General features: G+C 39.9%; 2 protein-coding genes across 5 annotated transcripts in view; both read right to left on the bottom strand.

Moving 5' to 3' along the window:
• LOC127414395 (keratinocyte proline-rich protein-like) overlaps positions 1-10498 on the bottom strand; it is a 401795-nt gene extending 391297 nt beyond the window's left edge. The window contains exon 1 of the mRNA XM_051652401.1: positions 10180-10498. The gene's annotated coding sequence lies outside the window, so the exon portion shown is untranslated. The remainder of the gene's footprint in view (positions 1-10179) is intronic.
• Positions 1-17635, bottom strand: part of LOC127414353 (spectrin alpha chain-like) — an 87289-nt gene that overhangs the window by 3182 nt on the left and 66472 nt on the right. The window contains exons 21-32 of one of the 4 annotated variants that reach the window (XM_051652318.1): positions 15554-15737; positions 15295-15450; positions 14911-15222; positions 12649-12756; positions 4894-6876; positions 4561-4623; positions 4332-4406; positions 4096-4182; positions 3818-3909; positions 3543-3628; positions 1556-1828; positions 720-827 (exon numbers count right to left, since the gene is read on the bottom strand). In XM_051652318.1, coding sequence (XP_051508278.1) covers positions 720-827; positions 1556-1828; positions 3543-3628; positions 3818-3909; positions 4096-4182; positions 4332-4406; positions 4561-4623; positions 4894-6876; positions 12649-12756; positions 14911-15222; positions 15295-15450; positions 15554-15737 — 3527 coding nt within the window. The remainder of the gene's footprint in view (positions 1-719; positions 828-1555; positions 1829-3542; positions 3629-3817; positions 3910-4095; positions 4183-4331; positions 4407-4560; positions 4624-4893; positions 6877-12648; positions 12757-14910; positions 15223-15294; positions 15451-15553; positions 15738-17635) is intronic. The other 3 variants (XM_051652320.1, XM_051652319.1, XM_051652321.1) reach the window with 3 other exon arrangements.

Below are 17635 nucleotides of genomic sequence, written 5' to 3'. Positions count from 1 at the left end.
TTTTCAAAAATTACGACTGTCCCACAGTTGTGGTGCCATTTCCAGCACATCAAACAATTTGACCCCTAATAAAGTTTTTTCAAAAGTTAGTGTCCTTGTTAACAAAACAAAGAAAAATCAAAGGAATTATCACTTGTGAGCAGAAGATTTTAATTGGGCGTCATTACCAATCAAGCTGTAATTTTGCCAAAATATGCAAAAAGTGTTTTTAAAGTGAATTTAGGGCACATAAAATGTTAGCTATGAAATTATCCTTAGCAAGACAAAGGAGTCGGTCATTTTATTTCAAAAACATTAAAAATGTCATTTCAATCAGCGTCATTTCCAGCACAGAATTCTATTAAACACAATTCAGAATTTGTGCTGGAAGTGGTGGTAATTTTCTTACAGAAAAACAACATAAATCTACTGTGATACATGTACCATGTACATCCACTGATGATCATTGTCAATAGACAAATTATATATATATATATATACACACACACACACACACACACACACACTGTATATGGAGAGTGTGAAATATGTTTTAACGAGACTTCACTTTCTAGAAGACCATGGTGCCAAATGTGCTTTAAGTTAAAGAAACACACACTTTTTAACTGGGCCTTACTGACTATATCTACTCTTAAAACACCACAGAATTCAATCCTAACTGTAAGTAGAACTGCAAGGTATCATTGTGTTGATCATGTGACTTGAACAAGCCGTTATACCTGAGGTAAAGGAGTGCGAGCGTCTCTTTTCACTGGTCCAACCCTGAATGGAGGACACAGCGGACAGCTTGTGTCTCAGAGATTCACCATGAGAGTCAAACTCATCCTCTATGGAAAAAGAAATAGACAGAACATGTTTCAACCTTTACAGCACACAGAGGCAGACAGTACGAGTGAGTAACAAAGAATTACAAGTGAGAAATAATGTGACCAAGGTGGAAATGACAAAATCCAGAAGGCTGGATATAAGTGATTCTCCAGAAATAGAAAGCAGCTGACAGGAAACAGATGTGACTGTGCCTCCTAATGTCTTTGTAAAGCAGAGCTCATATTCAATATAAAGACCATTCTTCTCTTCTGGTACGAGAGTCCTCTATTGCCCTCTTGTGGGTGTCATATTTATTAGTAGTGCTTGCTAAGACAAGAATCACTTACTATTGCTCATACTGTAGGGTCAGACATGATACCTTAAATCATGTGGCTTGCTGAGGAGAGGTGTGCTATTTATTTTTTAAAGTATTCCATAGACTTGCATTAAAGGAGGGACCCGAGCCATCTCTAGATACCCGAATATCATAGAGAACTGGGGGTGGGCTCTTTTGACTTTGAACAGTAAGTAACAATCTAGCAACCCCTTAGTAACTAGCCTGAACACCTTAGCAACCGCATAGCAACCCCCTGGCTATTACCCACAACATCTCATCATTGTGGCAGCACGATTTGCACAAGTAAGCACAACTTCTTTGGAAAATGTTAAAATCGAGTTTTTTAATTTAAATGATTGGGATCATTACTGTAAAAATTAATATATTTTGGGTTAGAAGGAAAGTTCTTACCACAATGGCCTGCACCGGAGGATGAGGTGAGCACCAGGTCCTGATGCCTCCTATCTATCGGTAAACCGTCAGTGGTGTGGACGATGATTTCTTTGGTTCTTCCTGAGGCAGACTGACTCTGTGCTAAAACGGTGGAGCTGACATAATTTCTCATGGAGCAGAGACATTTATCTGCACACTGACAGACTCTGATAGATGGGGAATGTCTGGGGAGATTTGTTTGTGCTGAGGGCCTGTGACATGTTGATCTATTTACTCCAGATTCATAAGACACTGTAGACAGAAAGATAATTTATTTTTGGATAGTCATTAATAATAGACAGACAGACAGAAAGACAGACAGATAGACAGACAGATAGATAGACAGAATGACATAGACAGACAAATAGATAGTTAGACGGAGGGATGGACAGACAGACAGATAGACGTATAGATAGATAAAATGACGGAGGGATGGACAGACAGACAGAATGATGGACAGACAGACAGACAGACAGATAGATAGGTAGATAGGTAGATAGATAAAATGACAGAGGGACAGACAGACAGACAGACAGACAGAATGATGGACAGACAGACAGACAGACAGACAGACAAATAGATAAAATGACAAAGGGACGGACAGACACACAGAATGACGGACGGACGGACAGACAGACAGACAGACAGATAGATAGATAGATAGATAAAATGACAGAGGGACAGACAGACAGACAGATAGACAGACAGACAGATAGATAGATAGATAAAATGACAGAGGGACAGACAGACAGACAGAATGATAGACAGACAGAGAGAGACAGATAGATAGATAGATAGATAGATAGATAGATAAAATGACAAAGGGACGGACAGACAGACAGAATGATGGAAAGACAGACAGACAGACAGACAGATAGATAGATAAAATGATGGAGGGATGGACAGACAGACAGAATGATGGACAGACAGACAGACAGACATACAGACAGACAGACAGATAGATAGATAGATAAAATGACAAAGGGACGGACAGACAGACAGAATGATGGACAGACAGACAGACAGATAGATAGATAGATAAAATGATGGAGGGACGGACAGACAGACAGAATGATGGACAGACAGACAGACATACAGACAGACAGACAGATAGATAAAATGACAGAGGGACAGATAGACAGACAGAACGAAGGACAGACAGACATACAGACAGACAGACAGATAAATGACAGAGGGACGGACAGACAGACAGAATGATGGACAGACAGACAGACAGACAGACAGATAGATAGGTAGATAGATAAAATGACAGAGGGACAGACAGACAGACAGACAGACAGACAGAATGATGGACAGACAGACAGACAGACAGACAGATAGATAGCTAGATAGATAGATAAAATGACAAAGGGACGGACAGACAGACAGAATGATGGACAGACAGACAGATAGATAGATAGATAGATAGATAGATAAAATGACAGAGGGACAGACAGACAGACAGAATGATGGACAGACAGACAGACAGTTAGACAGACAGACAGATAGATAGATAGAAATGACAGAGGGACAGGCAGAGAGACAGAATGATGGACAGACAGACAGACAGACAGACAGACAGACAGACAGACAGACAGATAGATAGATAGATATAGATAGATAGATAGATAAAATGACAAAGGGACGGACAGACAGACATAATGATGGACAGACAGACAGATAGATAGATAAAATGGAGGGACGGACAGACAGACAGAATGATGGACAGACAGACATACAGACAGACAGATAGATAAAATGACAGAGGGACAGATAGACAGACAGAATGAAGGACAGACAGACATACAGACAGACAGACAGATAAAATGACGGAGGGACGGACAGACAGACAGAATGATGGACAGACAGACAGATAGAAATACGGAATGATGGACGGACGGACAGACAGACGGACGGACGGATGGACAGACAGATAGACACACAGACAGATAAAATAAAATAATACCAGTGTGTGCTTGGATTCTAAGGATCCATTTCTTCATCATAAATCGCGAGGAGGCACTTAGAAGATACTCGGATTTGTCACGCAATCTGTGAGAAAATAATTAAACATGAATAAATCTTTCAACTAAAGCTGTATACACTTGTACTACAAAAAAACATGTAGCTTCTGCTGCGAAAGCCTGGCAGCAGAAAACAGCAGCACTGCAGGTGAAAACAATTTAAACAACTACTTCTGTCTTCAACAAAGACAAACATGCAGTTGTGCTAGTAATTTACCTCAAGCAGAAGCAGTTGGGTTTTTTAGTGTACTCTGGTGATGGCTCACATACTGCTCCGATTAGATTCAAAGGCAGGCTGGTCGCACAGCTCTATGAGATATAAGCTTAGAGTCATTCTGGGTAACTAACATGCTTTACAGCTGCTATTAAAATGCAGTTTGGTCACAATTAAATAACAATTCAACCTTGGAATAACGAATGACGTCTGTTTGCAATAGAGGGATACAAATGTTTCCACTCAGTTGGAAACCCAGATCCTGAAGTATTCAAACTCACCCTTAGTGTATCTTTCCGGTCTTCATAGAAACACATTGTTTGTTTGTACAAGACGGCATGGTAAGAGTTCCATGTTCTGCACAGGGCCTGAAAGAGCAAACAATGTTATTGGTCACATATGGATGGATTAAAAATCAACTATAGGAACCTAAAGACACGAGCATGCTGTGAAGCACAGGGTCACATAGTCCTTAAAATTTTGTTTTTGAGAAAATATCTGTAATTGTGATATTCACTTTCTTTCCCCCAAGCTGTAGTTTATGTTTCCTCTCCAGTGTACCTTCCATAGATGGCAGGTCTTGCCTCACACTCTGGAAAGGCCAAATTTCACAAAACAATCATTAATTTTCAGACTGAGTAAATATGAACGTGTCAATTGAGTAAACTTCTAAGGAAAACTCATTTACACTCTTTAAAGTCAGACTGATCAATTTTAACATTCTCTCCAATCACACTTCTGTGTACCTGGATATCAGAGTCATCCGTCTCCAAACCCATATGAACTGACAGGAGGCTCATAGACGGGTCCTGAAAGGACAAAAAACAAAAAACAATGCATTAGTTAACTCTGGCAAAGACAAATGATATGTTTACCATTCATACAGTAACTACAATTATTATAATGATATGGACTGTGCAGCCCACAACTCATCTTTAAGGCAAAGCTTTTCAAATGAAATCCTATAGTATCATATAAACTAGTTGATTAACTGTGGTAACAAAATATGTATTCATGTTGACATCTTAAATAGCTCACTGGGTCTGACAGGTGTTTAGCTGCCAACTTGTGGACCTCACCTCCAGATACCCTGTTTCCTTCTCCTCATCTTCCTCCTCCTCTCTATAATGGTAGACATACTTTTTCTGGTCCTCTATTTCTGGCAGTTTAACAGGATCTGAAGCTGTTTCATTAACAGACACCTGTTTGTAAACCTGTTCTTGTTGAGTTAATGCAGCCCAAGACCTTCTATCCCCATTGCCCAGAACATAAGCTTCTTCCCTTGCATCCTGCTGCTTCCCACAACCTACAAAATTCTGGATAGATGATGGCAATCTGAACTCTGCCAGCAGAAGATCAGGTGCAGAGGCAGTAATCAACTTCCTGAAGAGCACAGCTTGTTCCTTGGGCAAGGATTCCCTATCCTGGTCTGGAGAGGAGCTTGCTGGCAAAGTCTGATAGCCGTTATACATTATGTCTGAACATACACTCTGTCGGTAGCTGTTGGTGTGGTTCCAGATATCCTCCAGCTCCTCCTCTTCTTGCTCAAACTGTTGGTGGTCAGGGTGGACAGTATCATCAATGGCTAACGCAAGGTTCTTTTGCATGGAGCACTCTAAATTCTTGTTGGAGACTTCGGCCTCAAGTGATGGCACCTTCACCATTGTCCTCTTGGACATTGGACACTCTGAGGTTTCCAGGAATGGACCCTCGGCACATAGCTTGAAGCTTCCAGAGCTCGAGTGCCCAGAGTCTACAGAGTCATCCCTTCCATTGGCTCTAAAGTTCAGAACTATGTTAGATGCATGGTTCTGAGGTGGGTTGGGACTGTCTCTCAATGGTTGAGAGCTTGAGGTCTTGGCTGGCTTGTGGAAAACGTGTCCATTAAGATTGTGAATCAAAGTATGGACACTGGGACATAGGACATGAATCTCTGCTGTAGCTGAGCTGTGACTGTGGTTGGCTATGCCTTGGCCTGTATGTTCTGGAGGACTTACATTGTGGTCCTCTTTGTGGTCAAGTTGAGTTGGCATTGTTTCCAAATTACTCTCTTCTTCTTTGGGAAGTCTACTGATCCCAGAGATATGTTTCATCTGGACATCAATCAGATCACTGGATAAAGAGGTGTGGTTCCTGTCAAAGGTGATGTCTTCAATGACTGGAGAAGTTAAGGAGATGTCTTCAATGACTGGAGAAGGTGGAGGAGGAAATTTTTCTTCAGTAAATGAGAGAGTTTCAACGCTGATGTTTTTAGCATCTTTACAGTCAATCCTAAGGGTGATTTCACCTGGAGATGTGTGCTTGGCCTCGTCTTTTTGCATTGGGGGTGAACGGGCTAATTTGAAGGTGCACAGAGCTGTTGGACGCTCGGCATGAGAGTCCTGGTGATGAGGATCTGTCTTTGGCTTGGCAGGTCCAATTGTAATGACATCTTGAATGCTAGGAATGAGGCTCATTTCCTTGGGCAGTTCGAAGCTTAAGACCGACCCCAAGGAGAGGAACCTGCAGTGGTTCTTCACATTTTCTTGGGTGGTAATTTTGAGGTGTTCTGCTGGAGCTCCAACCTCTTGAGAACATTCTGCTTCTATGTCTTGCACCAAAGGGTTCTTCATGTAGTCCAAGACCTGGATCCCATCACTCTTTGGTTTCCTTGCATTTTTTCCCTTCTTCCTTTTCTTCAGAGGCCAAGTGTGTGTATTGTATGTCACTGGTTCATATACAGGTGACAATTTGGCCTCCTCTGATGGCTCTTCTCCCATGATCTTCTGAATGGTGTGCCTACGGTCATCTTTCTTTTTCTTTTTCTTCCTCTTCATGCTGCTGAAGATTGAGATGTTGCCACTCTTTGGAAGCAGGTGAAGGGAATTGTTGGCCTGCTTGAGGGCTTCTTCATTGCAGGACGAGGAGTTTGGGGAGTTACAGGGGGAGGAAAAAGTGTATGGGGAGGTCCTGGGAGAGGAGGAGGAGGAGGGCCACTGGGTTTTACTTCTGGGCAGCGTCATACTCTCATAGACTGGGGCTATTGCGGTGTTGTTTTCCGTAACATGCAAGTAAGTACTTACCTAAAACAAAAGCAGAAGATAGTTTGAGATATTTCAATTATTTTGTCTTCCTTTTAAGGAGCCCATCCATAAAGCTGTTATGAAGCATGCAAATACATGTAATTTTTTTACAAATATAAAGCACACCAGTTTTTATATAAAAATATTTAAGCAAAAAGTTTTTGGACAGTTAAACCACACACACAAAAGTATGAATGTCATTGCATTAGCTAAAAAAATCTCAAACCAAGAAGTACCTGCATCCAATTTTTTTTTGTTTTTTTACAGTTTTTAACACTTTAATCAAACAGGTCCCATGTTGATTTTTAGTGGATGTTGTATGAAGTTCACACAGGTGTTCTAGCAGAGTTACCACAGCGGGAGTTTATCGCATTAACTATGGACACGTTTCCCTAATGTTTGACAACCACAAAATGTCACAATACTTTCTTCATTTTAAACAGTGTATCTATTAAATCACCACTTAAAACCTAACAAACATATTTTTTTGTGAAATGTTTTGCTTAAGTATGCTTGTGCAATTCTTTCTTTACTTTGGTTGCTATAGATATTTTCAAACAATCAATCACAAAATGCTGAAATATTATTCCTTCACTGCTTATGTAAAGAAGCTGGAATCCACATTTGTGCAATAGTAAAAAATAACTTTGTTTTTGCTAAAAATGTTTAGAAATATGCTAGATTTGCTTGCTAATGCAAAACTCACCTACATGATACCAGGACATTGCTATCTCATTTCTAATGTGTTAAGAGTTTGTTTAGTGTGTTGCTAAGCAATTGCTGGGGTGTAATGGGTGGTTGCCAGGGCTTTGCTATATGGTTTGTGTAAGTCAATGGAACTTTTCTGGGAAACTGAATATATATTTTTAAAGTAAAAGCACACCTCTTCTCAACAAACCTCACAATGTGAAGTTGCATTGATGTCCACAGCACAAATGGCGCATGACGAGTTACACACTTATATTTTATACTTAGTTCAAATCCCTAACCCTAAGCATGAGCAATTATAAAGTGATGTTTGCCTTAGCAAACACAATTAATAATAATAATAAAAAAATAATACATTGAATTTATGTGAGAAGAACATCATGAAAAACTCATGGAAAACTGTACAAAGACTAGACAATCACACTTGCTTTTGTTCTCAGGGCTTAATAAGAATCATATGCTCTTAAATATGTCATCATACACAGCAGTAATGGATTGACCTTCAACCCCATAACTAATCTTGTGTTGCCTTGGCAGCCCCAGTCCATAAATCACATGGTGCACTCAGGAGGCCTTGGAGAAAGTTCAAAACAAACTCCTCCAGCACCCCTTACTCCTGCTGGGAGCCATTTCAAAACTCACCATCCATGGGAAACGAAGGGTGAGGTCACATCTCAACACCGCACTACTGACATGAGTGAGTTTATATCAGTTCTAAAGCGAACTTACATGAGACTGAACAGCTCTATTGCCTCCATTCAATCACTTACATATCCTGACTGGTTCCTTTTTGTTTTCTTTCTCCTTTCATGCATATCTTATTAAAACAACCCATTTAAAGCACGTTTAGATCTAATAAAAGCTGGCCCCAGGCGTCATAACATATTCTATGCAGGTTAGTGGATGCAGACACTATTTAGACCATAGTCTTCTTTAACAGTCATTTGTCTCATGGTGGAGCAACAGTTTAACAAGAATCTTGCTGAGCAAGTCATTTAAAGTTATTTAATATATTGACGTGTTTATTGCTAGCAACCGGAGTAATAACGCATTCGGTTTAATGCAATGTGTTTTCATCCACATACTTTCACAGAGTATGTTTCTGGCCTTTGGGCACCTACACACAATTTTCCGATCCAATGGGCATGTAATTGCAATGGTGTGTCGTAGAGGAAAAATGCTAAGGTTTATGAAAGTGGCACTACATCACGAGAGCAAAAGTTAAGAAAATTGTAATATATTGACCAATGAGAATTGGAGAGATGCTGATGGTCAAGCTGAACTTACGAAATCTAGTTCGCTGTATTGCTGCTCGTTATCAAACACTATTGTCCTCCACACTATTTCCACACTCTCAAAACCCACCTATGAAAATTCCTATCCAACGAATGCATTTTCTCTAGTGTTTAGGAACCCTTTGTTTACAGACATCATATAAAAACTGTGAAAAACTCTATGCTATTATGTTTAAATGATCAATTCTAACTTAGTTTGTGGTTCAACGCTTCTACACTATATTGCCAAAAGTATTCGCCCACCCAAATAATTGAATTCAGGTGTTCCAATCACTTCCATGGTCACAGGTGTATAAAATGAAGCACCTAGGCATGCAGACTGCTTCTACAAACATTTGTGAAAGAATGGGCCGCTCTCAGGAGCTCAGTGAATTCCAACTGTGATAGGATGCCACCTGTGCAACAATTCCAGTCGTGAAATTTCCTCGCTACTAAATATTCCACAGTCAACTGTCAGTGGTATTATAACAAAGTGGAAGCAATTGGGAATGACAGCAACTCAGCCACGAAGTGGTAGGCCACGTAAAATGACAGAGCGGGGTCAGCGGATGCTGAGGCGCATAGTGCGCAGAGGTCGGCAACTTTCTGCAGAGTCAATCACTACAGACCTCCAAAGTTCATGTGGCCTTCAGATTAGCTCAAGAACAGTGCGTAGAGAGCTTCATGGAATGGGTTTCCATGGCCGAGCAGCTGCATCCAAGCCATACATCACCAAGTGCAATGCAAAGCGTCGGATGCAGTGGTGTAAAGCACGCCGCCACTGGACTCTAGAGCAGTGGAAACGCGTTCTCTGGAGTGACGAATCACGCTTCTCCATCTGGCAATCTGATGGACGAGTCTGGGTTTGGCGGTTGCCAGGAGAACGGTACTTGTCTGACTGCATTGTGCCAACTGTGAAGTTTGGTGGAGGGGGGATTATGGTGTGGGGTTGATTTTCAGGAGCTGGGCTTGGCCCCTTAGTTCCAGTGAAGGAACTCTGAATGCTTCAGCATACCAAGAGATTTTGGACAATTCCATGCTCCCAACTTTGTGGGAACAGTTTGGGGATGGCCCCTTCCTGCTCCAACATGACTGCGCACCAGTGCACAAAGCAAGGTCCATAAAGACATGGATGAGCGAGTTTGGTGTGGAAGAACTTGACTGGCCTGCACAGAGTCCTGACCTCAACCTGATAGAGCACCTTTGGGATGAATTAGAGCGAAGACTGCGAGCTAAGCCTTCTCGTCCAACATCAGTGTCTGACCTCGCAAATGCGCTTCTGGAAGAATGGTCAAAAATTCCCATAAACACACTCCTAAACCTTGTGGAAAGCCTTCCCAGAAGAGTTGAAGCTGTTATAGCTGCAAAGGGTGGGCCGACGTCATATTAAACCCTATGGATTAAGAATGGGATGTCACTTAAGTTCATATGCGTCTAAAGGCAGATGAGCGAATACTTTTGGCAATATAGTGTATCTCTGTGGTCTCGTTTGTAAGAAGCAGCTTTGCAATACTCTTAGAAGTTTGGGTGATTAACAAATAAGGATGTCTGAGGTGATAAAAATAAGAAATCTTTTAAAAAATCTACTTTAAAACATGTGTCAAGTTCGTAGAAATGTAATCTTTGGGTCCATGTTGGTTTTACAAATTTTTAAAAAGCATTTATAGCATTTTCTACCAAAAAATGATTTAATGACAGTAAAAATGTCAAGAGGTGTAATGAAGCACAAGGCATTAAAATACTCTTCTTGCACCTTGAATTAATGAGAGTGTATGCAACTTAATCAATAATTTTCAAAATATCATTGAGTCAAGAATATCAAGAAGTTTTCTCAGGGTTACACAATTTGTCCTGAACAAAATGTGCCTTTTTAAAAAAATTAAAAAAAAGAAATATTGATATTTAATGATTTCACAAAATAATGATTTTCTTTAAACTTCACACACAATCTTGAGTGTCATAAGGGACATCTACATATTGGTTACACCACATGACTTTGATTTGGTGGAAAAATTAATATTTTTAAAATATTAATAATTTTTATTTTTTATTTTTTAAAGAAATATTAATAAAACATTATTCTACGTCACTCATGCCAACATATCTATTTGCAAAAATTTCATCTTTTTCAGACTGTTATACTTTCTCCAGACAATTACTCCACATGACATTTTTTTTCTTGAAGACTCTAGTAATTGAAGACTCTAGATTCAAGTAATTGTTCTGTGTGAATTGCATTTTTTATGATTTTTTTTTTTGTTGTTGAATAATTTAATACAGTGGTTCTCAACCTTATTGACTCCAAGGCCCCCCACTGTCCAAGACCATGTTTGAAGGCCCCCTCGCCCAAAACTAGATGTGCCTGATTAAAATAATTAATCATGGATAATTTTTGATTCTAGAAGTTTCAGAAAGAGTCTGTTTATAATTTGTAGGCATACATCTTAAAGTATTTTTTAGCATTTTAATTAAGTTGAATTATTTCAATATTTCTTATTTTAAATTAATTTTAAGTCATTTTGAGGCCCCATTGGAAGTATGCTGAGGACCCCTAGTGGGCCCCCACCCCCTGGTTTTAGAACCATTGATTTAATAGATCTGGACAAAAAAAAAAAAAATGTGTCCCATTATTTGACCTGTCTGTGAGGGCAAAAAAATAAAAAAAAGGATCTGTCATTCAAAGCTCCCTTGAGGTTTTCCAAAATGGAGCACGTCCATAAAATTATACTCCCGGATTACATGAGAGCTGCGAACCTACAGCAATGGCTGAATTTCCAAAATAATTTCTACTACTGTCTAAAGTTTACACTTCACAGACCCTTATGGGATAATAAAAGACGAGAGTATACTGCAAATTCATTTAAGGCTACTATGCTTTTAAACCTCCTGTAACCGTTCCAAGAAACACATCCTTTTTATTTGTGTTGCAATTACTTTCAAAATTTCCCCAAAGATAGTTTTGTAAACAATTTGAATGTTTGAAATGAGGCTTTATATGAGTCTTGGAAAAGTTTCACCTCCCCGTTTCAAATGTTTCCCATACTGGCAGCTCAGAATGAGATCAAATGTAAGTGGTTATTTCCTCAGTAATCTTTACATTACCTGCTCTTACCTGTTTGCAATCTTTCCTAAACCGCAGTGACCCCTCATCCAAAAAGTGAACTTTCTGGCATTGTAGTGTTTCCAACTACTGAACAAATGAGTGAACAAGCCCATGTGTATGTTTGGAATCACACTACTTGCATTATTTGCAGTATTTACAGTATATCACAATTTTCTAAACTGATTATTTCATTGGACAGCCAAAAGTTATTTTTACACAAAACAGATATAAAAATGCAAAATAACCATATTTATTTATGGGATGCATACTGGATGCCACTCGCTGGATTAACCATGCACTGAAATGAGGTCACGTGACAACAGTGTTGCACACTGCTGTTTGAAGTGTTTTTATTGCACACTGCATACTATTTCACACGTTTTAGAATAGTACGTAGTATGTTCTGTGCAATATGCGGAAGCAGTATGTTAGTACATAGCCCATGTTTCTCTATCAAGTCATTAATATTGAAATATAATGCACATATGACAATATGTGTTGTCCTGCATAATACTCATAATCAGTTTATGATAATGATGGGATGAGAGATAAACATAGGCTAGATGTTGAATTATGGTTCTTATCCTTATGATAATGTGTTAATCAGTCCATCACACTGCAATCTACATGCACCACTAACAAGTTTCTGTTCATTCATGCAGGACCAGTAACTGCAACTTTATTTACCTCTTCTGCACTGTGTCGATAAATCTTTTTCTTTCGCTTTAAACTACCAAAAAGCCCCTGGCAGCGTTTCCAATAGCTTTTACAGGCAGAAGAGTGAGACTCAGCGAGCTGAAGGAGAAGGTGAGAGAAGATAAAACAGAAGGATGTAGTCAAAGAAGAAAAAGGAAACTATAAGGAATCAGGTGAAAATGGCTGAAAATAGAGTGGGCTAAGAAATACAGGGTTTTGATGTAGGTGCTTTCGTAACTGTGACAAGCAGGTAAAAAAAAGAAATGTTAGAGGGATAGTTCACCCAAAAATGACAAATCTGCCATTATTTATTCAACCTAATGTCGTTACAAACCCTTAAGACTTTCTTTAAATGAATGAATGAATGAATGAATGAATGTTGCACTTAATGGCCTGTTTCAGTGACGCCACTTTTCCCAGCAGCCGCCATATTTGTGAACATCAGCGAGAGAAAACAATGGCGGTGAATGGAAAAACACCCCCAAAAAAACATCAAAAATGGCTTTTGATCCATGCCAAGTTCCAGGAAAAGTTCACACAAGTCTGAAAACAGCACAAATATTGGCAAATTGAACTTTCACGGACATTTAAACATATTTTATCCATGATTGATCTCCATACGTCGGCGAGCCTGATGTGTGACCGGGCGAGTACACACACGCCCACCGGTACCTCACCGTAAACATCTCTCATTCAGAAGTTACAAATGTTTTTGTGTTGTTTTCTGGTCTGATTTACTCACAGTATTAAAAAACATCCGTGATGATCCCATCTGTATGAATGTAAGAGCTTCTTTTAACTCCTGAAGAAGGTTTATGTCGCATCTCTCAGCGCAGCACAATGAAGGTATATGGAATATTGGTCACAAACATGGCGGTGCGGTCATACAGTGACGTCATATGAAATAGGTCAATAAAGTGCTTTTCTGACACTACACCCCAGGGGACTCTCCTCAACCACCACCACAATTGACATAGAAATCCATAGTTTTCTTTCTTACATGGAATGCTAAAGGAGTATTTTTTTTTTTTTACAAATGTTTTCATTTTTTCAGCATTTTTTCAGCGAACAGTTCAAAGTGACCATGTCTGTCGAGCTTAAAAAATTTTTTGGGGCACAAGTAGATTTCTAAATGACTTTAATTTGTAGCAGACAAACATTGAAATATTAGGCTACATCAAAGTTTTAGACACATAGCGCAAAAAAACATGGAGTTACGTAAAACGGTGGGTCTGTTCCAAAACCTAGTGAGCTTCCTCTAGAGGCAACACTTTAAGACATCATAATCACGCTCCCGGCGTGAAGACTGTTCCAAAAGGTAGGTCTTAATTATCCTAATTATGCTGCCTCTTAAGATATCTCATTTTGGCCAAATTCTAAGGCAGCATCGTATGTATCCCCCCCGGGTAGGCGATCCCAGAATGCACCATAATGAGCTGGGTGGAAAAATAAATCCAAGACGGCAGACAAAGCGAGAGAAATTTCCTTTATAAATATACTTATAATACATTAAATACTGAAAAGCACTGATTAAAAAATAGTTTAATATGCTAGAAAACAGACTATTTAACCCAAAATATGTGTGTGTGCTGTGCATATAAATGCTAATTCAAGGATTGCATCGTTCCTCTCGCATCACTTGAATTGAAATCAGCTGCGAGTCGAGTCTGCCGTGTGCTGCGCGGGAGGAGCGCTATTGTAATGACCGCCTATGTAGAGCGTTCCAAACCGCTCTCTTACGAGGCTACATTTCAGGTAGGATGCTGACGTAGAAGACAGCTACCTAGGTAGGCAGGAGACAGCAAGGCAGCTCACTCAGTTTTGGAACAGACCCAATATGTGCCAGTTTCCCCCAAAAGTGACAGTTTTGTTCTCTTGAACACATGGGATGGAAACGCTCTTTTATTCGCAAATTGTTTTTGCGATTTTTAAATTTTATGCATAAATGTCAAACCTGGCATGCCGCATCAGCACACCATTTTTTTATCTAAACGTGGACGTCAATGAGATTTCAGAGCTTTGGCAGAGGGAAACTATCAGTAAAAAAAATAACTTCCTCACACTGTTCCTCACACTAAGCTCTTGTATGACTTCAGAAGACTTTGGATATATACTGTATAGTCCGATGGACTTTAGTAAATTATGACACAATGTTCATTTTTGGGTGAACCATTCCTTCAACAGCTTATTTAAGAGACTGGGCTGGTTTGACTGTGTGGACATGGATGTTTGTGCTCTTCAAATCAATCTCACCCTGTGCACAGGCTCTGGCACCGGTATGCCACCCTTCCTGCCAGGCTCCTGTACCTGGACTTGTGTGTCTCCAGAGTTACCGAAGCTGAGGATGAGGTTAACAGTACCCCCTAGAGTCGGAGAACTGGGTTCCTTCAGCATCAGGTAGGGTGAATCAGGCCTCTCTATGTTACTGCTGACATCACTTCCTCTTGGACTGACGCTCATCATCACCTCATATCCATCGCTGTGCTGTAAAGTATCCTCCAGGTCAGCAGGAAGTGCACTTAAGCTCTCTAATTTCTTCCGAGAGTCTTCTGGCGAGGTTTCCAGCTAAAAAACAGCAGAATTAGCATGTGCTATGAGGACACAACATTTAACACAAGCCAATGATTTAAGTTCTACCTGTGGCTGCACTGTACATACTGAAGCTTCTGAATAAATGGCATCTGTGTGGGCTTCTTCAGCTCTCTGTCTGGTCAACAGCTGATCCTTCTGAGCCCTCCAATGGACCAGGATCCATCCCAGCATGCTTCTGAGCTCTTCCATCCTCTCTTGGATCTGTTGGAGACAAAGAGACGTGTTTGTCCAAAGCCTTCTGATCACTTCAAAAGCCATGGAAAAGGTTGATCAAGCTTTACTTATTTCTCCCAACATCTCATACCATTTTGTTCAGGTGGTGTTTGTCATCAAAGAGCTTCTTTCCAGTGACAGTGAGTTGATCAAACTCCTCAAACTTCTGTTCTATCTGCCGATCCAGAACCTCAACCAATGGTTCCTGATTCTCTCGGCTCTGGCGCAGAGCACTTTCTGAGAAAATACACGAGCGGGTGTCTTCTGTCCAAGAGCTGAGAGAAGATACACAGCAGCAAATGAAGACACAAGCTTCAGACCAATACACACACAGGTTAATATTGACACTGACCAGATGCTTTTAAAAATACACTGTTAACAGAGCCAAGTAACACAGACATGAATTATCTGTAAATCTTTCTTGTGAGTTTTATGAAAACATTTTTGCATTGTGACATTATTTTCATGACAATTATGTATCCCCCACCCTTTTTTTTTTATTCCCATTATTTTCATTAGCTTCTCATTGCAGTAATAATGTATGTTACATTACGGTACATAAATGACATTGCTGTAACTTTTTAATAAAAAAATGACTGATATCAGGGCCAGTGCTAGCTATAGGCAGACTAGACAATTATGTAAGGGATAATGTACAGTCAGTGGTTTTTATCGCAAAATAAACCCCGACAGGGTGATCAGGACCCGGACACGGAGCGGAGGGTCTTGTATCACCCTTAAGGAATTTATTGTGATAACAACTGGCTGACTGCAAATTTTTCTACTTATTACACGGCTACTAACTAACTAAATAAATACATGGATATTAAACATCAATTTGCATTGAAATTATGTAATTATGTGAGAAGAAATCGCTGATATCAGACCGCTAGATGGCGCCATTGACCAATCAGAATTGAGTATTCAAGAGACCTGTGTAATATATGCATATATAAACCTAAAATTGATATTTCCTACTGATACTCTAATCTATATATATATTTAAGCAATATCATACGAGCAAGAGTGCAATATGGCCCTACATCAGCACTGCTATGATCTGGCCGCAGGCCGAGTGTCATAGGCAGGGCCATAGCCAGTGGGGTGAAAGGTGGTAACGATTCTAGGGGCACACAGGTCCAGGGGGGCCCCTCAACAAATTCTAAACATTATTTATTTAATAGGAAATGGGCCCTGACCAATATACAGTCAGGGGGCCCCGAATACCTTGCTAAGGCCCTGGCCGCAGGTAATCACAGCAGTGCTGATTTAGGGCCATATAGCACAACTGCGAGTGTGATATTGCTAATATACAACAGTTCAATGAACGAGTACATTTTAAAAAAATCTGGAAAAACTGAGTACGGTCATAAAAGAGGCATTTGTGCATGGAACTACTTTCTCACGCGACGGATCAGAATCTGCCGTTGCTGGTTCAAACCAAATGATACGTCCAAGCCTTCGTTAGTAATTAAAAAATATCACTTTAGAACCAGTATCAGGGCTTGGGCTGTTTCTAACAAGTTATTGGAGAAACAAGGATTTTAGTGTGTGTGTGTGTGTGTGTGTGTGTGTGTGTGTGAGAGAGAGAGAGAGAGAGAGAAAGAGAGAGAGAGAGATGGAGCGTGTGCGATCACCTGTTGATGATGCTGTATTGTGTTAATAAGCTTTCTGAAGATGATGTCATTTTGATCAAATGCATCTTATTTTCTCAGTAGAAAAATAGTTGTCCAAGTGGGGGTATTCCTCCCTATTTCACGTTAGCAAGTGCGCAAGAGTCGTTCACTATAGAAACTGCAATCTCCACCATTTTGAACAGTATGCCCTCTTAAATGTGAATACTCCAGTAAGAGGTAAGCACACTGAGTTTGTGTCATTAATCAGTCTATTGTGTCTCTCAGCTATGATGAGCCTTAATGGTAAAATTGTTAGTTTAAAGCTGTTTAAAGCTATTTCCTAGCTTTAGAAGTGTAGTAGTAATACAAGCGATCACGTAGTGCTGATGAATGAAAACACTGACTGATGCTGACTCACTTCACGTCACCAAACTGGCTCATATTTCACACAAAAGTCTTTTTCCGCCACCTGCTGGCTAAAATATGTAATGTCACAAAAATAAATGTAAAGAGACACTTACACAGTAGCTCAAATGGCATGGATACACAAGCTGAGA

This window comes from Myxocyprinus asiaticus, chromosome 23 (assembly GCF_019703515.2).
Source record: "Myxocyprinus asiaticus isolate MX2 ecotype Aquarium Trade chromosome 23, UBuf_Myxa_2, whole genome shotgun sequence".
NCBI lineage: Eukaryota > Metazoa > Chordata > Actinopteri > Cypriniformes > Catostomidae > Myxocyprinus > Myxocyprinus asiaticus.
The sequence above is the reverse complement of the archived record's forward strand: the minus strand, read 5'-3'. Positions and strand labels throughout refer to the sequence as shown.